Source organism: Perna viridis, chromosome 1 (genome assembly GCF_037379345.1).
Source record: "Perna viridis isolate PV_CMFRI_1.1 ecotype Kerala chromosome 1, ASM3737934v1, whole genome shotgun sequence".
In the NCBI taxonomy this organism is placed as follows: domain Eukaryota; kingdom Metazoa; phylum Mollusca; class Bivalvia; order Mytilida; family Mytilidae; genus Perna; species Perna viridis.
In genome coordinates, this window is record NC_142445.1 from 48,409,735 (window position 1) to 48,431,705 (window position 21,971).

General features: G+C 32.6%; 2 protein-coding genes across 3 annotated transcripts; one reads left to right on the forward strand and one right to left on the reverse strand.

Moving 5' to 3' along the window:
* The first annotated feature begins 585 nt into the window (after positions 1-585).
* LOC148629112 (uncharacterized) lies at positions 586-9,303 on the forward strand. The gene is made up of 2 exons (XM_088544172.1): positions 586-1,322; positions 6,004-9,303. The coding sequence occupies exons 1-2, from the start codon at positions 608-610 to the stop codon at positions 8,385-8,387; spliced, it is 3,099 nt and encodes a 1,032-aa protein (XP_088400298.1). The 5' UTR covers positions 586-607; the 3' UTR covers positions 8,388-9,303.
* Positions 9,304-10,762: 1,459 nt separating this feature from the next.
* On the reverse strand, positions 10,763-20,935 carry LOC148629113 (PIH1 domain-containing protein 1-like). Of its 2 annotated transcripts, XM_088544195.1 has the most exons (10): positions 20,719-20,935; positions 18,113-18,182; positions 17,479-17,546; positions 16,846-17,107; positions 15,512-15,611; positions 14,325-14,399; positions 13,637-13,724; positions 12,970-13,113; positions 11,776-11,848; positions 10,763-11,723 (listed from the first exon to the last, which is right to left on the reverse strand). In XM_088544195.1, the coding sequence occupies exons 1-9, from the start codon at positions 20,785-20,787 to the stop codon at positions 11,810-11,812; spliced, it is 915 nt and encodes a 304-aa protein (XP_088400321.1). In that variant the 5' UTR covers positions 20,788-20,935; the 3' UTR covers positions 10,763-11,723; positions 11,776-11,809. The 2 variants fall into 2 exon arrangements, with proteins under 2 accessions (XP_088400321.1, XP_088400312.1); XM_088544186.1 differs by having other exon boundaries at positions 10,763-11,848.
* Positions 20,936-21,971: the final 1,036 nt, after the last annotated feature.

Consider the following 21,971-nt stretch of genomic DNA (forward strand, 5'->3'; position numbering starts at 1 on the left):
TTAAGGACTGCGTCCTAGCACTTAACATAGGTGGATTAGGTGACATGAAATGGCTTTTCACATATTTTTTCATAGAGGTTCAATAAGGGGTTTTAATATATTTGCTCTTTGTGTATATAGCTATTTTCCTTCAATGGGCCTCACCTGGAGTGAAAACATAACTTTATGTTTGGTAAATTCGGCCACTTGGACAACGGCCGCCATACAAGAAACATCTATTTTAATAAAGTTATATTGTGTTAACTGGGTTTTCATTCCAGCCTATTACGTCACACCATAAAAACAGAACATCACGTGATCTTACTCCTAAACCCAAGATCACAAATGGTAGAGAACAAGTGATTCCTGTACGACGCTCTACATGTCAAGAAATCAAGGCAGTGCTAAACAGGGGGCCACACCAACTAACTTCATCAAAACCAGAAGTCAAACAGCCCAGGAGACCCAGGATCCAGTTGACCAATTACTCGAAGAAATTACAGATTCACTGGACCAACAGCAACAGTCTAGACAGATTAGTCAACCTACTCCTGTAGAGTCAGAATCAAGTGGTATCAGTAACACAAATTCTAATATCGAAGTCATTAATAATTTAAGAAGGCGAAATATGGCGCATATAATTCTACAACATTTTCATGACGAGACCACCCAAGTCCCATCACTGTGGTGGACCATGTTTGAAAATTATATACAAATAAATGGTCATGATAAACCGGCTGCAGCAGCCTCTTTTCCATTTCACATTCAGGGTCAGGCATTAACCTGGTACCATTCGTTGCCTGAGGGAACGAAAAAGGACATTGATCTTTTAAAAGCCTCCTTTCTAGAGAGATTTAAACAAAGAAATACCAACACTGAGCTGTATAGGTTGCAGCAATATCCACATGAGACTGGGATACAATACTTAACACGTGTCCAAAACTTACAAAATGGAGTGCAAAATATGAGTGAAGAAACAATTATAGGTTTAACAGTTCATGGATTGCAGCACAATATTAAACCGTTTGTTGTGGGAAAAGATCCCAAAACCATGAACCAGCTTAGACAAGCTATACAGTTAGCAACAAGTGTGGCAGAGTGTTCACCAGCAACACCTGTACCAGTAAATATGACCGTTCAGCATCAAGCAGCACAAAATACATGTACGAACAATACTTCCAATGCTACTTCTATTAATGATTTATGTTCTTCCATTGTAGAAGGTATTCGATCTGCATTTAAAGAAGAGGTGATGGCATTTTCACATGAAAAAAAGGGACAGTACCGGTCAAGGGGTCAAGACAGGTCAGGACAGCAGTCACAATCAAAGTGCATCTACTGTGGTAAGTCACATGTAAGGGATAGGAGAAAGTGTCCTGCATTCAATGTTAAATGTCGTCATTGTGAAAAATTAGGTCATTACAAAGAGGTATGCTGGCAAAGAGAACGAGAACAACAACAAAATCAACAAAACCAAAATTGACTAGTCAGAAAAAGGCAAATCACAAAACAGACTAACATTACAAAATCTTTGAACAAAGAAATCATCTCAAATTCAAATCATGTTTTACAAATCTCAGCATTAAGGGGCAATTCAGTACACATCACTGTCAAAGGTCAAAATGTTAAGGCATTAGTTGACACAGGAGCGACCATCAGTTGTTGTTCCCTCAACCTTCTCAAATCTTTAAATTTTGACCTCTCACAAATACAAAAATGCCACGTTCAAGATGCTGTAGGTGTAGGAGGTGAACATCATTCAATCATAGGTCTCATACTTTTGTCTTTCAACATAGGACACATGTCCTTCATATACAAGTTTCATGTTTTTCCAAAAATGCAACAGAGTCTGATTCTTGGATTTGACTTTTTAACAAAACACAGAGCAAACATTGATTGTCCAACACATACTTTACACATCCCAGAACCAGACAGTGAAGAAATTCCAATCACACACTCTATTGCATTAGACAGTGGCTTAGCTAGAACAAAAAGACACATGAAAATCAAACCAATGCATCAAGTTGATATACCAATTAAAGTGTCACATCTCAAGAATACCATTGCACTTCTAGAACCTTTACAAAACCTACCAACACAATCACTCGCAGGCGCAAAATGCTTAGTCAAACTAGATGAAACGGGTGACTCATGCATCAGGATCATGAACCCAACAAAGAAAAACATACATTTACCAGCAAATGTAGTTGTTGCATCAGTCTGTCAAGTTGAATCCAATTCAATCACACCATTACAAGACCCACCAAATGATGAAAACCAACACACTACATGTACCATGAATCATACCGAAGATCAACCATGTTTAGATTTTGACTTGAGCCACTCAGACTTAACAGAAGAACAAAAAACATTGCTTTTAGCATTTTTACACAAAAACAGAAAAGCATTTGCAAGAGATCTAACTGAATTAGGTTTAACTGATCTATACAAACACACAATAGATACAGGAGATGCAACACCAATCAGAAAAAGATTTTACAGACAATCACCAACAGTCTTAGATACAATGAACAAACAGCTAGAAAAAATGCTAAAACATGACATAATTGAAGAGTCAAACAGTGAGTGGGCAGCTCCAGTGGTAATGTGCAAAAAGAAAAATGGTGAACTTAGATTTTGCTGTGATTTTCGTGCACTGAACAAAGTTACAAAGCCAAAATTTTTTCCACTGCCACGCATTGAAGATGTGCTAGACTCCCTAGGGCGTTCCCAGGCTAAGATATTCAGCACACTGGATCTGTTGTCAGGCTATTGGCAATGTCCATTAGATCCAGCTACTGCACAAAAATCAGCCTTTGTTACACCTAGTGGGGTATACCAATGGAAACGTCTACCATTTGGTTTAGCAGCAGCACCTTCATCATTTCAACACCTGCTGACACAAGTGCTACATCGTCTGAACTACCAAATTGCACTAGTCTATGTTGATGACATTTTGCTGTTCAGTAAAACATTTGAGGAACATTTAAAACATTTACAACTGGTTTTTGATAGATTGATAGCAGCAAACCTTACACTCAATCCAAGCAAATGTCAGTTCGCTCGCAAAAATGTCATCTACTTGGGCCACAAAATATCAAAACAAGGTGTTGAAGTTGATCATGAAAAAATTGAAGCAGTAAAATCTTTTCCAGTTCCAAAAAATGAAAAGGACATAAAAAGCTTTCTGGGTTTATGTGGGTATTACAGGCGGTTTGTCAAAGGTTTCAGCAAAATTGCAAGTCCACTTACAAACTTAACAAAAGAAAGTGTTACATTTCAATGGACAGAGCAATGTCAATCGGCATTTGACACATTAAAACATGCACTTACATCAGCACCAATACTAGCATACCCAGACATGTCCAAAGACTTCATTCTCACCACAGATGCAAGCGGCACAGCTATCGGCTATTACCTTTCACAGTTACATGAAAACAAACAAGAAAAAGTCATAGCTTATGGTGGTAGAAGTATGACAGAAGCTGAAAGAAAATGGTCAGCTAGTGAACATGAATGTTTAGCAATCCTAGAAGGAATAAAACACTACCATGTATATTTAGCATGCAAACATTTCCAAGTTTACACTGATCACAGAGCACTCAAATTTCTTAACAACATCAAACAAAGTTCTGGTCGTTTGGCTAGATGGTCAGTTCTGTTACAAGGGTATGATATGGAGATTTTGTACAGAGAGGGCAAAAGCAATGTAGTTGCTGACTGTCTCTCAAGGCGTAGCTATCCTGAGACACGGGAGGTTGATGTCACTGAGCCAGAGGATAGCATACCCACTGTCAACTCCATGAACAGTACAGACAATGATGCACTTGAAGTGACATTTCTTTACAATGAACCAACAGTAACAAAACCACCAACAATTGCGGAAGTCACAGTTTCAGACATTATACCAGTTGACATAGGCAAACTACAAAGTGAATGTACAGACTTTTGTCATTTGTACACATACCTTAAATCACAAGACTTACCAGATGATGAAAAAATGGCACGCAAAATCACAATTGAAGCAAATCAGTACATCATGCAAGATGGAGTCCTGTACCACCAATATGAACCAAGGTACAAGGGAAAACAAAAACATGACAGATTCATTAAACAACTTGCATTACCACGCACACTTCGAAATGATCTTATGAAAGCATACCATGATCAAGGACACTTTGGATTTGATCGCACATACAGGTCAATACAGCAAAAATACTTCTTCCCAGGCATGTATCAAGCTGTAGCAGATTACTGTAAAGCTTGTGATCCATGTCAAAAAGCAAAGTACCCACCACACTCAAAAAGAGTTCCAATGACACCAATGCCAATCACAGACACCTTTTCAAGATGGCACATGGACTTGATTGGTCCATTCAAAAAAGAAACAAAACAAGGTTATCGCTTTATATTGATCATAGTAGATTCTTTCAGTAAATGGGTTGAAGCTCATCCTGTTAGATCTGAAACTGCTGAAGAAATTGCTACAGTCATGTACAAAGAAATTTTTACACGCTATGGAAGTCCACACTCTATTTGCACTGATAGAGGACAAGGTTTCATGAGCAAACTTGTGGCAGCAGTTAACCACATTTTCAATGTCAAACATAGTTTCACAAGTTCATACCATCCACAAACAAACTCCATAGCAGAACGCACAAACAAAACCATCATACAATGCTTACGAACTGTAGTAGATGAGTCACAATCCAACTGGCCTGAGTTATTACCAGGAGTACTCATGGCATTTCGTATGACACCATCAGCATCATCACAATTTTCACCATATCATCTTGTTTTTGGAAAAGAGATGAACATATTTTTTGATGCAAATCTCATTCCACGAGAAGATCTAAACAAAAATTTGAAAAAACACATTGACAACATTCTCAACAATTTGAAAATTGCCAAAACAATTGCAACTGAAAACTTAGCCATTGCACAACAACAACAGAAACAACATTATGACAAAAACACAGGAGTTCCAGACTTTAAAATCAATGACAGAGTGCTTCTTTACACTCCAAGAGTTCCAGTAGGGTACTCATCCAAACTGTACAAAAAACAAGATGGACCATTTTACATTGTTGACAAGGGTCCAAACTACACTTACAAACTTCGAAGGTGTGGTACAAACAAAGAAATCAAGAGTTTAATCAATGCAAATAGACTCAAACATTACCATGATCCAGATCACAGACAAAATTTAAATGCACCAGGACCAGACGTCCCACGTCCAGAATTACCCAGACCAGTACAACCAAACATACCACAGCAACAACACAATAATGAAAACATAGACAAAAATGAAAACACAAACAATGAGCCAGCGGTTCAAATAGATGACAGGGAATATCCCATAGAAAAAATCCTTCGTTCAAAAACGGTCAATGGTAAAAAGGAGTACCTCATCAAATGGAAAGGTTATACGGGTTCATCATGGCAACCTGCAGAAAACTTGTCAGAGGATACCATTACCCATTACCATGCAACAAAAACACAACAGGGTAGGAAACGAAAACGTCCACATAGAAATCCCTGCTTCAGAAAATGAGTCTTACACACAAGGCAAAATAAATGGAATAGTGAAAACTTCATATTGCCATTTATAGGAATACAATTTATTTTTACATTACACATTTTTACTGGATAATCATTTTTCATTTCACATGTCTATTGTTATAGTTAACATAGAAGCATTTTACAATTCACACTACAGTGTTTTGCATTTCACTTTCAAGTGTTTTCATTTTACATTAAAGCATTTTGCATTTAACAATTGCAAACAACTTCACTTCATTTTTGATTGCTCATCTATGCCTGATTTGATCTACAAGTTAGATGTGAGATTGTAAGGCACTTCCTATGTACTCTTCTTACATTTTTCTCTTCTATGATTTCTAGTGTAGTGTTTGTCAAAATTATGAGCTCGTTCTCATGTTACATAGTGCTATTAGGGAATGGATCCTCCCTTAAACGATAAACACTGCCGTCTTAAAATTTCTTCATCTTTGTTTTCAATAGGAGTACTAAGATTTGCCTGCCTTCTCATGATAATAAGTATGGTCGAGGGTATGTCAACAGACAGAGAGAGCTTACAACGTATTAACTATGGAGTGTTCTTTACCAAACAAGCTAAACTACTACCCAGCTGTGAATATTGGACTCATACTTTTAAAATACCCTTACCAAGAAAACAAGGACATGAAGTATTTAAACAGTGTGATATTATACATAGCAATTGTTTCATCTTAAATCAAGTAGTGTCACAGTTATCAGCGATAAGGACACAAGTATCGACAAATTTAAACCAAACAGTGGACATGGTACATAACATGTTAAAGCATACAGATGTGACAATTAAATCTGACACTGAATCTAGAACTCGCCGTGGATTGTTTGATTTTATAGGATCCATTTCAAAATCTCTATTCGGCACAGCAACCGTAGATGATGTCAACCGATTGGCTAAACACATAAACATTTTGATCCATAAGAACAATGCTTTTGCAAAAGACCTTATACATCATGATGAATTATTGTCCTCATTCATGGAAAAAACAAATGATAGGTTTGACAATGTAATCAAAGGTATTGAAAACAACTATGAAGGTATTAAGAATATTACAAAAGAAACAGCTAAATTCGTTGCCCATTTCGAACGAATTAACATGAAACTGTCAAACTTTCTGATTAAGCAAATGAATGAAACAACAGAAATTAACAAATATTTAGAAGAACTCAAGTTGGCAATACACGAATTAATTAAGGGAAAATTGTCACCATTTTTGTTAAAGCCACATATTCTAAAGATGACCTTACAACATATTCAAAATATTTTGAATTCTAAGTACAAGGGATTTTTTCTAGCAAGCACAGATCCATCTTTTTACTATGCACATGCGAACATCCTATATGCACGACATCACAACTTTTTATTCATCAGTATCAAATTTCCTATATCAACCTTTTTAACACCTCTTACATTATACAAAATACATACATACCCTGTACCTATAAACACTTCAAGCAATCATGCCACACAGCTTTTAAATCTTCCAGAATACTTGATAATTTCATCAGACAACAGACAATTTGCAGAGCTCACAAACAACTATGTTAAATCATGTGAAGGATCAGAAACATTACTTTGCAAAAATTCATTTCCACTTTTATCTTCGGTTGCACCCACTTGTTCAATTGCATTACTGTACAATGACAAACAAAAAGTACATTCAGAATGCGACTTCAGATTCATTACAAATACAATACAACCTGAGGTACAAGAATTAACCTCTGACATGTTGTTAGTTTATCAAACAAAAACTATTTCATTCGATTGTCCCTCAGGACACCAAATAAACAAGGGATGTGCATTTTGCCTTGTACAGGTTCCATGTTTATGCTCTGTCAAAACTGATTTATTGTTTATTCCTGCTAAAATTGGAAAATGTCAGAATCACACAGATAAAATAACTATTGTACACCCTGTAAACCTTGCGTTAATACAACACTTCTTTTCATCAGACACTTACAACTCCATTTTAGGAGATACAACTTTTACACAGCCAGTAGACATCTCACTTCCAAACATTCAGTTATACAACCACTCATTTTCATCCATGCTGGCACAAGACAGTAAATTGCATTTAAGTTTAAAAAGAATTGCTACAGCAGTAAAGCAAGATAGAAAAGTATTTACATCTTTGTCAGAGCCTCTGCTGGAAGGTGACATAGATGTTAATGACTCATGGCCAAGTCTACATGGCATTTTTTCAATTGCTGCTCTAGGCTTATCACTTTTAGTAAGTGTTAGCTGTGTCATTCTGTTTAACAAGGTTAGAGCACTAACAGCTGCATTAGTCTTACTGCAAAAAGTACCATCAACACATGCTTTTGTTACTCCTCAAACACCACCAACATTTCATTACAAGTTTTCACCACTGACAACCACAGAAAGCATTCAAATTTCATTCACACCACACATCTATCAATGGTCTTCCATCACGATGTCAGCTTTCACCATTATTGCATTTTTTGGTGTTATTCACTATTTTTACAAACAATTTTGCACCAAACATTGTACCAAAGTTTTGTTAGAGATCAGTAATGGTATACACTGTATAACTGTTCCACTTATAGATCTACCTTTATGTCCACAAGACTGGGAAATATCAAATCCACACAATATTTCTAACATGAGAATCTCCGGCACCATCTTCACCAGATTACACATTCAATTGTCAGGCCTCAACATTATAAATACACACACTAAACACACCTTACATGTACCTGATCTAATTTCAATAAATCCCATCAAAGCAAGATGCTTAAAACACATGTTCAAGTCACCATTTACTTGTTATATATTGATAGTGCATAACAACTTTTTCCAAGTAGTCAAATAAAAAAAAAAAAAATTTACAAACCAACCACATAGCTAGGGAGATCTTTTACAGACGTACCTCTTTGGCTAAAGTTCTCAATATATAAACATTGTATGCGTTGGGCATGGTCTTCTGCCTCTTCGTGTGACTTGCCATCTGATGGTATCGGATGTGAATGTTGTTTTGATCAGTCATTTTACTATTTATTTGACAATTAGCTTTGTTCTTTGAGGACAAAGAAACCTTAATGAGGGGAGTATTTGTGATAGGGAAAACAAGCCATCATCCCTTCTTGTACATAATATGCATATATTTTTCTTTATTGTTTCATTTGATATTTTTCATGTTTGTACATTGTAATGTCCAAGCCAGTCACCTAAATTTTCTTTATTGTTTCATTTGATATTTTTCATGTTTGTACATTGTAATGTCCAAGCCAGTCACCTAAACTTAATATTGTTTCACAAGTATTTTAATAAACATATATTTAAAAAGAAACATAATGCTGTAGTGCCAACATGTTTTAAGTATGTAAATATCTTACGTAAGACTAAATAGATACCAAGACTTGATAATCAACTGTATAATTAAGGCTATACAAAATCAGGGATAAGATTATAGCATATCCGGATTAAGGACTGCGTCCTAGCACTTAACATAGGTGGATTAGGTGACATGAAATGGCTTTTCACATATTTTTTCATAGAGGTTCAATAAGGGGTTTTAATATATTTGCTCTTTGTGTATATAGCTATTTTCCTTCAATGGGCCTCACCTGGAGTGAAAACATAACTTTATGTTTGGTAAATTCGGCCACTTGGACAACGGCCGCCATACAAGAAACATCTATTTTAATAAAGTTATATTGTGTTAACTTGGTTTTCATTCCAGCCTATTACGTCACACCATAAAAACAGAACATCACGTGATCTTACTCCTAAACCCAAGATCACACTTTAACTAACAACAAGCCAGTGAACAGACCAGATTGATCTATCTTGCTTTGAGGTACAAAACTTCTAATGGCATAAAAAGTAAATGACCCTCAGCATTCGCATATATATTACATACAAAGTTCCAAGAGATTTTTTTTAATCTAGTATAGTTTTCAAGATATTGACTGAAAACTGCTAAAACATCATTTTTCGTCTTTCACGGGCAATAATTTTAACAAAGGAGTCGTCTGACAACTTCGATCTCAACACACTTCTGTATGCCTTATCATAAGGATCATTTCAGCAATTGAAAGTTTCTTTCTATATATCATAGTTTTCAAGATACTGATTGAAAACTGTAAAAAAAAAAAAAACGCCATGATTAACCTTTCAAGGGCAATAACTCTGACAAGGAGTCATCCAACAACTTAGACTCAGATTTTTATAGGCTTTATAATGAGGATCACGTCTGCAATCTATGGACTTTGGCTAAACCTATCGGTTTTTGACATATATGCAAAAAACTACTGTCTGAACCCCCCCTTTATATTCTATTTTTAGTAACGGCGGCCATTTTTTCTGAATAAATAGATCTCCAAATCTGAGCTATGCAGAATACCCTAAGGAACATTCATACCAAGTTTAGTTCTGTTTAGTCCAGTAGTTCCAGAGGAGAAAATCTAGAAAGAAACAACATTAAAATAGGGACAAAAAAGGGCAACAACCCCAACATGGCTACACAGATTAAAATAAAAGTCTGGCCAGAGATAGATCTCATCATGCTGAAAACTTTTATTCGAGTCAGAATTTGGTTAAATCTAATGGTTTTGGAGATATATGCGAAAAAATTCCGTCTAACCCCTATGTTGTATGTTTAGTAACGGCGGCCATGTTTTTTGACGGACCGAAAATCCACTTATCAGTTTTATGCAGAATACCCTACGGAACATTCATACCAAGTCTGGTTCTGATTGGTCCTGTAGTTTCAGAGGTGAAGAGTTTTGAAAAAAAATGTTAACGACAACGACGGACGATTACGGCTTCACATCACAAGAACCGAAATGCACCTATAAAATGTACAGAAGTGTTTTTCCTTTCAGAAACTGTTTAAATTTTTTAAATAAGATGAGAACTTTTTTCACAGCACTATGAGGAACAGGGGTAATTTCTGCGTAGGACTATTTTTGCGTACGTTCCAAATGCTCATTGGTTGAATTGGTGGTCTGTAACCTAAAATGCTTTACTTTTTAAAATTAATGAACAGGTATATATACCACTTAAACTATATTTAATAGGTGTTTCATGATTGTCTTGAGCCACCAGATATTTGTATATACTTTTATGTCTATTAATGACAAAAATTATATCATATTACTAGTATGTCACAATTACTTCACATGTTTATGTGGAAAATGATTTAAAATTCACTGTTTTTAAAAATAAAAAAGAATAGTCAAAACAAAGAAACTATAATGATTTTATTCAGAAATAATTTAATATGACAATCATTATTGTCAGAAAAGATGCTGTTGTTTTTATTTTATCTTGGATACAAAGTTTTCCTATCCCCTGATCAATAAACAAGGTCATGAACTTTCAACCATGTCCCTTTTATCTGGACTTCTTTTACCAATAGTTTTTGCCAAAACTGTATTAATATCTGAATATATTACCTTGTAAAAATAACTTGGGTTTTACATACACATTGCATATACTGTGAAATTCTTTATACAAAATAATATATTCAGGTATTTTTTACATTTCTTAAATATGTTGATTACTTAGTATTATAATGGCAACTAATGATTAACAGATATGTGTAGAAACAATTCTTTTGGTATTGAGCCTTACATAAAAATAGTTTTATATGAATAACATAAAAATAAGTGAATTGGATAAGTGTGCATTTGTATCTGTATATATAGTGATTAATTACTAAAACTGTTAATAAATATGTGTTGCTAATAAAGCTCTATGAATATCTGATTTATCTGTGATATCTTGAATCAATACCTCATTAGATAACATTGGGCCAACAATATGTTAAATACATCTTCTATACTTTTATTGAAATCATACACAAACCAATAAAATGATAAATATGTATCTAAAAATTTTATAGGTATAGGCATCCTTCAAAGTTGCAAAAGGATATGATTTAATTCTGAGGAAAAAAAATAGGAAAATAGGAAATCATACATGAAAAAAATTTCATAATGGCAGCCAGGATACCTAGGCATCATGGAAATAATTCAACAAGAATTGTTTGCTACATACAGTCTTTTATGAAATATAAACAAGGACGGATCATAGAATGAGTCTTATCTCTATCTTACAAATCTTGCATGTTGTAAACGAATGAAATCAGTAACATTATGAAACCAGTATACATGTATAGTCATTTCTACAGTATCTGAGTAACCTCCCTTGAAACCAGTATACATGTATAGTCATTTCTACAGTATATGAGTAACCTCCCTTTAACTCTAATGTCACACCAGTTTAGTATCAGCTTAAAGGCTGGACAGGCATTGTTAAAGTTAGAATCTGAAATTAGAAAATTAAAAAAAAAACAATTACATGGAATCAATATTGATCCTATAAATTACTTTATAAACAACTAAAACAGAGAATTATTCACAGAAAATATTTGTATGCAGTAGAGGGTCATGTCATGACATAAAAATGTTGATAACTTCAACAATATGGATTTTTTTTCATAGTCAGCTAGAGTGAACTGTTTGAATATGTACATGTATATTCATGATTGCAAACTTGTGCCTTTGAAAGTTAAATTACATGTAAAATATAGATGCTCCACTGTTGAAGGACACTGAGAATTTTAAAGGCGCTTGATATGTCATACTTTCCATATTTATAGTGTATTTCTGTATAGTTCTATAATGGTAAATAATTATATTACACCAAAGCTGACAAAAGTGGTAGAGATAGCAAATTTGGTATAACTAACATAACCAAAAGTAAGCCTGAGAATTAAACTTCAGTATCAAACACAAGAGTAAAAAATCCTTTAATGACATTCAAGTGCCTTTTTTTATTACAACTTTATTATGCAGCTTTAACATATACATTACTCTTGAAAGAGGTCCAATGAATATTATCAACTCAGAGAGGAAATATCTTTGAAGTAGCTTACCAACTTAAAAGAGGCAGTATCTTACAATCTCAGAGAGAATATATCTTTTAAACTTAGTGAGATAGTATCTTACCAACTCAGAAAGAAAGTATCTTACCAACTCAGAAAGGTAGTATCTTACCAACTCAGAAAGGAAGCATCTTACCAACTCAGAAAAGTAGTATCTTACCAACTAAGAAAGGAAGTATCTTACCAACTCAGAAAGGAAGTATCTTACCAACTCAGAAAGAAAGTATCTTACCAAATCAGAAAGGTAGTATCTTACCAACTTAGTTAGGTAGTATCTTACTAACTTTGCAAGGTAGTATCTTAGTAACAAAGTATTTTACCAACTGAGAAAGGTAGTATTTACTAAGTGAGGAAGTATCTTACCAACTTAGTGAGGTAATATCTTACAAACAAAGGAAGGTTGTATGTTAATCACTCACAGAGGTATAAATATGTTCACAACTCAGGAGGCAGTATATTTCCAACTTAGAGAGGTAGAATGTTTAACAAGGTAGTATCTTACCCTAGTTTTCTTATTGAACTGAGCACCACATTCCTCCTGTATAAGATTGTATGGGAGGTATATATCTAAGAAATATACATTAGATCTGGTCTGTAGTAAAATTCTATCCTCTCCTATGTCTAACTCTAATGAACTGGTCAGTTTCTGTAAACAAATTTTAATATGTTTAGGTAAGTATAGAAAATTTTTGTTTTACTTAAAGCATTCGAAGTTTACAAAAATTTGAAAGTTTCATAAATTTAATATTCTTACAATTCTACTCTAAATTCTCCCTATCAACATTTTCTGTTTCATTTAAAATTGAAAAGAAATGATGGAAGTCAGCATGTACATCCTTTTCATTCTATTTAGATGATTATTATTCATATAAACTAGATGATTATCTTCCATATAAACTCAAATATTCACCAAAAATAAACAGAATTTTAAGACCAATACAATAGTGTGATGTAATTCAGATAAGGTACAATACAGACCTTGAGACAATCATAACAAATACCAGTACTTGTGTTTTTAAGATAAAACACAACATGTGGAAAACAACAGACTATTTAGGAGTGTTAAAGCTTCCATAACTCAGGAACAAAAAATAAGATTTTTACCAAAGAGTATACAGACCTTGACACCAAATCTATAATTTAGTTTCAAGAGTTTTTACAATACTTACAACTTTGGGTAAATTTATTTCTGCAACAAGAAACTCTGGATGACCTACTGAAGGTTCTTGTATGATTCTATATAAAGGCTCCTCTCCTCTGGAAATAAAACACAGACAGTGATAGGAAAATACACAATTTATATCAAAACGTAAAATTTTATTGCAGGAACAAATTGATGGGTGGGATTATTTCCTTTATCCTGAACGCTTGAAACTATCCTATCCTATTGCAATTATGTACAAAGTAGTACACCTATAATTATCTCCCTTACCATACTTTAGACCTGAAGTGCCTTGGTTTCACCATTGTGATAGTAGGTATGTCATTAGATAATTTAATCACAATGTACGTCTACTTTACATAAAAACAAGCATATTAAGTTCTTCAAGTTTATGAAACTTATCAAGGTATATTATTTATGAAAAATGTCTCAAATATACAGCAAAGATACTGTAAAAGTATTAATTTTTTTCGAGTGTACTTATTTTTGCAATTTTGCATTGTTCAGAGAACACAAAAGTGTGAAAAAAGCATCTGGGTAATTGATTTTAACACACAAAAAAAACGCTTATATATTTGTTTTTTGAATCAAAGAAAATTGATACTCCCAACTATGTTCACCTAACAGAATCAGCAAAATTAGTGCATTTACAGTTTCCAGGGAAAGTAAAAACAGTATTGACTTTAATATCCTACCGAGCTCTTAGCTCTTCTTTTGATGGAGGTTTCTTTTCTACTTCTTGGATTAGAGGTTTGTTACCTTGTGGTGTACTGAAAAAAAAACCAATGTCGATAATGTCCCAAGTACATGTATATAATAAGCAGAGAATTGTTAACAAATAAGCCATATACATGTATCTATAAATGACATTTGAACTATGTGATTTCTAGTATGTGGGTTTTTGGTAAAATCAATGGAATAACTCATATTAAGTTACACATGCATTGATGGGAACAATATATTGACTTGTCATTATATTGTCCATTAATGTACCAGCAAAGAAAATAAAAAACTAAAGTTATTTTATGGAAACAAACAAAAAAATATATTAACAATGACAATGCCAACAATCATATCATGACACAACCATAATTTTTTTTCCAGTCCTATAAAAGAACTATAAATTCAGAATTAACGAATGCATTCATAAAAGTGATTTGTTTATGCAATTTTAGTACAGTAATGTAAGAAGTTATTTAGTCATTGCATTCCTAACCCAGCATTCCTAACCCATTCACATTCTTCGCAATAAAAATATAACGCTTTTCATGGTGCAACTTGATACAACCAGAGAGGAAGAACATTTTACATAATTCAACTTCAATACAGATTTTAATTTGTATTATGATATTATGTACACAACTAAAGAAGAGAAATGTCTTATTTCTATATACTGACTCCACATTAACAACGTCTCGTTCAAACAATGATTTGTGATTTGCACATAAGGGTTTTAAAAAAGAAAAAAAAATGTTTGGAGTTTCTGATTTTCATTTGAATAAAAAATATGAATAATATTAGATAAATGCATTAAAAAAAAGATATAGAAACATACAAATATATGTATAGGTGTAACAAACATTTAATTCATATTATGAAGAAATATATAAAGGAATATATAACAGGTAGGACCAGGCTCTCTTGGACTAAGACAATTCCAACAATTTCTGATAACTGTAAAAAATACATGTATAGACTTTTGCTTCTTTGGAAGAGTTTCAGGTTGCACTTGTTCCATATTATGAATTTAGACATAACATAATGATAATAGGAATGTAACTGAATAGAGAGATATTGTGGTCCGCCTGGAGCAAAGAGGATAGGTACATGTAGGTAGGTAGGTACATGTATAATGATAATATTAATTTGTATTAAAACCAACCCATATTCATCCATGTCCATGATAACTGGTTTTGATTCCTTCCTCACATTATGCTCCTGTAATGTTCCAATTGACTTCCGATTCTTTAAAATGATCCATTCTAAAAGCAGTTTTTTATATATAATTCTGTCGTTAAAATTATAAATGTACAAACCCTAACTATATCAGCAATATAAAAGTTAATATCTGGTATTAATGGTGTTTCAAGTTTCTTATTACTCAAGTTATAGGATTGAAAAAAATACCTAAAATTTCATTCCAAATGTTTTTTTCTTGCAATGAAACTGATAAAACAGTAAAAAGTATGGCATACAATATACTTTTCAAAAAGGTCATTACACAAAGCCAGTAATATTAGATTGTAAATAAAAGCTATTTAGAGAAGTATCCACTCTAAATAATTGCCTTGTATCAATTTCATACTTGATTTTCAATTTTATACCAAGATCAAAATACTGAAAATCTGTGTGGGTTTCACAATGGGATTTTCAAAGATTGTGTGACTTTTTTCACTCCCATAGCAGAGTATATATATTTTTTTATTTCAATACTTTTTTTATGCAATCTACTTTAAACTGTACATCTTTTATGAACTCCCCTTAAGTATGTTCGAAGAAGTTACTAACTCTATGCGAGTTACATACAATAGAAGAAATAATTTTAATTAGACTGACTTCATGAGCAGATTAAATAATAAGGCATCTAATGAGATTAAACGATACCCTGCCACATGGCAAACATTTTTGGGGAGTGAAAACAACTTAAAATGGTCGTAACTTTTGTGTAAATAATCCGGTCAAACTGAAATCCAAACTTGATCTGTATTTTAAGATGCTAAAATCTTCTGAAGTTATCATCTGGAAACAGTCAGGGCATGGACAGACAGGTGGACATGCAACTTTTTGGAGGGTATCACATAATACCTTTCCACTTCCTGTTAAAGGTTATTGGAAACATGTACCCATACATACCTTGGCATAAGGCAAATCTTGATGCCTTTATAAATGAATTAACAGCTATCTGTTTCATATGCAGAATGTAGAATACTAATCAGGCCTACATTCAAATAATGTTAGTTTGCTCTTTCTGATTCACAATGTTTGTTGTAGGCAGGTACAAATTAGGTAAGTAGGGAAATGATTTTATTTCACAATTCAAAATCATAAATTTTGATTTAAAACAATCAATATCTGTGTTCAATACATTTGTATCTTTTTTAAAGATTACAAAAGTTGCTGAAAGATAGGAATATATTTTTTGGGTAAGGCCATTTTTTTTCCAAGAATGGTAGGAAAAGTGCATAATATTATTTTGATTTATGCCCCATTACTCACTTCTGTCAACATTAGTTTTAAATTTATCTTCTATTCCCTCCATAGAAACTGTAAGGAAGAAAGCTTTAAACACCTCACTGTCTTTCATTTTGTCTAAGAACTTTGTATTGACAACTATATCATATGCTGTACAACCGTTTCCACTTTTATCCATTTCAGCATGAGGCTCCCCTAAACTCATCGGTATTCTGAAACTAAATGGATCCTCAGAATCTAGAAGTTTTAGTAACTCTTTCTCTGTTATTTCTCTAGGTTCAGGAACCTGGAAAACAAGTTACAATAAGTATTAGGTTACAAAATATCTAAAAACTAAGTGTTTAATGCAATATTGCAGAAATGATAGATTTGTACATAGCTAATAAGAAAAAATGCCATCAGCAATAATTAATATTTTAACAAAGATGTATATTTGGAAATTGAGAGAATACATGAATAAACATACAATAAATATATAGAAAATCAAATTTGTTAATTGATTCAAATGAACTTCAAAGAATGTCTGATCTATATATTAATTCAGTTATTAAAGATTAAATGAGTAGTATTAGAGGACCTGGATATACTTGTACTGCAGTCTTTTATACTTGAGACCGACATCAAAGATTGTTTACAGAACTAATGTTAAGATCTTACACTTTCTGAATGACAGACATTGATGAATATCTTTTGTCCTGAATCATTCTTTGTCTTCACACAAAATCCTGTAAAATAAAATATATAAATGAGGTATTTAAGGATGATATACAATTATTTGATAGTCTATTTAAAAACTTCAAATTTACAAAAAGCCTCAGGACAGATTAAGAAAAGGAGGTAATAAAAAAATCTCTATAACATGTACCTTGGTGGCTCCTACAATGTAAGCTCAATTATAATTCTACCCAAACATTTATTGCAACATTGAATATGTTAATAAAATGAAACTCCTAAATTACTTAATAATCATCAGTACTTAGGTTCAGTTCAAGGTTATGTCAATCAACGGCAATGCTCAGGTAAAACAGACTAAATGGTGTATTCAAAACTCCTAAATTTATTTTTCTTTGAAAGTAAACAATAACATAATAGATTTGCCAAATCAGACACTAACAAATATCACAAACTTCACAGCTTCTTCTCAGCTCATGGAGTGCAAAGTCAGCATATTTTACATCAAGGTGTAAAGACCAAGAGAGAACAGGAATCCGAGATAAACAAGGGTCTAGGCAACACTACAAAGGCTTAAGTAGAATCAATGAACAATATTAAGGTAATGTACACATAATACCTGGTGATGGAACTACTGTAACATAGGGTATACCACCATAAGTCTTGTCCTTTCCCGCTTGCTCTTTTGACTACAACAAATATAGTACAAATTATTACAACCTGTAAATAAATAAATGAAATATACAGGAAAAATTATTAGGCTTCATATCATTATTTAAAACTGTACATGTACATGTTCATTGTACAATGTACATTTACTTCAATTCTATTTTAAGATACATCAGAACTCCTTTTTTCCAAATGAATACATTACAATTTACAAATAATAAATGACATATATAGATGACTCTCATTTGCATTTCCAATCTTGTACCAAGAAGATTTTATTGATTAAAAAATCAATAAAAAAAAACAATTTATCAAAAGTTCCTTGAAATGCCAATCACTGTAAACTTACTTATTCTCTTTGTGAACAGAAAACCAAGAAAAAAAATACCCATGAAATTGATTTTAACACTATATAACACTAATCATTTTTTTTAAAACCATGAAAACTGATACCCACGAATATGTTCACTTGACAGAATCCTCGAAAATTAATACACTTACAGTGGTACACATTCTTATTCACTTTAAGTCTTATTTACATTTTTATTTAGTATCTGTAAGATATTCTTATGTCATTATTCATCCAATAAAAAAGTTGAATTTCACCATCAACATTCATTTGCTGATTAGTGACACATTTTTTATACTATAGAACTGTAATTAAAGAGATTAGCAAGAGATCGAAATCAAGCTGTATCACGGAGCTAGAGATGATACTTGCTAATATCGAGATTTATAATAAAAAGTAATTATTTTAAAGGGACTTTAATATACCTTTATATCCTTGCATTCAAGGAACACTGGTGATATTGACAGAAAACAGTCAGTTTCCAAAAACTTTGTAACTGCCAATTCAAACACAAATGATGACATTTCTTTGACAGTTGAAAAAAGTTACACTGAACACAAGTTCAAGACATAGTGTTGTGTTAAGTCATGAAAAAATACCAATCATAAAATGCCAATATTTAAGGATCACAGACCAGGGAATAAAAACATCATTTAAGTTAATTTAAAATACTTCAACTCCTAATTTCTTTCCATCTGACAGCAAATTTAAACAAGAATTTCCTTGGAAGATTAAATTTCATTTAATGAATGTAAATATTACACCATTTCTTCAATCACTTATGTAGTATACATTGGTTTGATATGATTGGATATATTTTTTATATGAATAAATATTATAAATGTGTATACTTGTTGATAGATGCATTACAGCGTTTGACAATGACTTTTAGGATAGTGAGTACTTTGATTTTCATTTAAACACACTGTACATCCTGGGGTCTTTATTATCTCTGTTATGATTGGTTATTTATTAACTCCTTTGTGAGTTACTCATTTCAATTTTTTAGGGGGAGACATATTTAATTTTTAGATTATTATATTTATATTGTCAACTTCTATTTATTCTGGTCATGGATATTCATATCTTAAGATCCAGTATGAATTCGAAATAGTATAAGTTCATTTAAAGAATATGACTAACTCAAAGGAAGCCAGCTAAGCTCTTGTAATCAGTTACAGGGGTGTTTAATCTGTCCAATAAATCTATAGCACCCAAGCAGAAAGTTTATTTGGCATATTATGATGCTACACTTATGACAAACATATGATTAAAAATGAACTTTAAACATATGATTTCCTATTTTCAAGCTTGTCTTACAACATTTTAATGCTTCTTTGAAAGGTGTTAAATTTTTATGATACATACACATGTAAGTTAATGAACTTACATGTGACACATCTCTAGTCAGCATTTACTTAGAAATGAATGTTTTTGCTCTTTTAAGTTTTCAATAAATCAAACGTTTCAAAGAATACTGTTCTTTACTGTGCAGCTCAAATTGGTAATAATGTACCCAATGCAAGTGCATGTACAAAATTGTACATGCAGTTCTCCAATGCAGCCATAAGATTTCAAAATCAAGTGGTTGCTTAACACTACAGTTGGGCATCTCTTTAATTACAGGTCTATAGAGATACCTGTAGATGAATGTTTTTGACATACATGTGTACTAATTTGAGCAAAGAGATCAGAAACATTAGCTGTATTTTCCATGTACATGTACTTTGTGCCAATTTATGAATAATATCTTCTCCCATGCTTTAGTCTCAAAACTCATGATTCTGAAAGAAAAATCTGGGGACAACAATTGTGCTAGATCGAAAGTACATGTATGCCCCTATACAAAACTACAAATGTACACCTACAAATGTACTTATAAATGGTATAGAAATAAAAAAAGGTAAAATGAAGGAACTGATATACATAGTACTATGGGTCACAAAAAAATACGCCAGATGATGAAATGGATTTCTTCTCTCCACACAAATTGTCTCGTGTGTCACTAATATTAATAAGCAGGTGCCACAAAAGTGAAAGACATCATGACAGTTTCTGTCACCAACTATTTGGTAACACCTGTCAAATCATTTGAAGATTTCAAGTTAGTACCTGTCTCATATTATGAATAAAAGGTTTATGACTTTGTTATCACTGAATACATATAAACAAGTCGAGAACACGACTAGTAATACATGTATACTCACTGCGTCTAAAAGCAATTTATTCAAAAAAGCTTGGCTTGCATCTTCATCTATGAATTCTTGATCTAGCATTATTGAACTAGAATGTTCAGATCAGATACACATTAAACGTACTGGTGCCTTATTAATCGTCTGTCTATTACAAATTCGTATTACTAAAAAATCCTCAGACTAAATAAAAACAGACAAGTCGAAACAAAAATGAGTATAAAATTTACAGGGGAATGTAACGAGTAGAAACATAAAGGTATAATGACTAATTCGTCCCTTTCCATCAACACGTCCTATTTAAGAATAATATTTAGACGCCTCGTCTATGCACAATGGTGATGTGCAACAACGAACTACTGTCTCTTAAGGGAACTATTCAGATTTATCGAAGAATGTGGCAATGTTAAATAAGACGTGAAAAGTTATTTTTCAATAAAACTTTCAGGACATAATCTTGTAACAATGGTCTAGTTAAAAGCCGGTGATTGTTTTTCTAAAGAAATATCCAACAAGCTATACTTTAAGTAAATGCTAATTTATAATTCAATCTATTTTAAAGTGGTTTAAAATAGTTCTAGACCATTCTGACCATGTGAATTATTTTTTTAACTTAATTTTAATTATTTTCATTTTTTTTTTGCAATTTAAAGAAAAGAAACATTTTTTTAAACTTTAATTTTGCGCCGGTTATCGTGCGTGTATATGTTAGTATCGGACTTTGAATAAACATAAATTAGAAAATAACAAAAAAATACAAATGAGGTGCGAACTGTTTCATTTGAAAAAGTGTGTGTTGATGAGTGAAAAACGAACTTTACTAGTGGTAATGTAATGAATGCATTTGCATGGACTCTTTAATTATCAACTTGTTTCTCTCACTGGCAAAGTCTTAACGAAACTTATAAAAGAAGCAGAAAAAAAACAAGGCATGGTTCCTTAGTAAGACCATATTTTTATTTAAAATGCGGTCATCGAGGAGAAGTTGAAAACAAAAATCAACACACATGCACGTGCGCATACACAAAGCACATTTGACTTTCCTAAAACAAGAAATGAAAACTTTTTTATTTATGAAAGAAAACAAATTATCAATGGATTTTTCCATTTTACTAGAAATGGTTTTGCGGCTGATCTCATAAGTAAATATTCTGAATTTCTTTACACTCATGCTGTTATTTTATGATATGATACAAATATTGATTACTAGAGGGCTAATGTAAGATATAGATTAATATAGAGAATAATGCCCAATGATATCCAATACA

Bases quoted from the DNA above. Each gene is read 5' to 3' on its own strand.
- LOC148629112 (XM_088544172.1), top strand. From the start codon at position 608: ATGGCGCATATAATTCTACAACATTTTCATGACGAGACCACCCAAGTC. The intron at 1,323-6,003 runs GTAAGTCACATG...TGTTTTCAATAG, and splicing joins ATCAAAGTGCATCTACTGTG to GAGTACTAAGATTTGCCTGC.
- LOC148629113 (XM_088544195.1), bottom strand. From the start codon at position 20,787: ATGCTAGATCAAGAATTCATAGATGAAGATGCAAGCCAAGCTTTTTTG. The intron at 17,108-17,478 runs GTAAGATCTTAA...CTTGTTTTCCAG, and splicing joins ATGTCTGTCATTCAGAAAGT to GTTCCTGAACCTAGAGAAAT. The intron at 14,400-15,511 runs GTTGGTTTTAAT...TTTTTTTTTCAG, and splicing joins ATGGACATGGATGAATATGG to TACACCACAAGGTAACAAAC.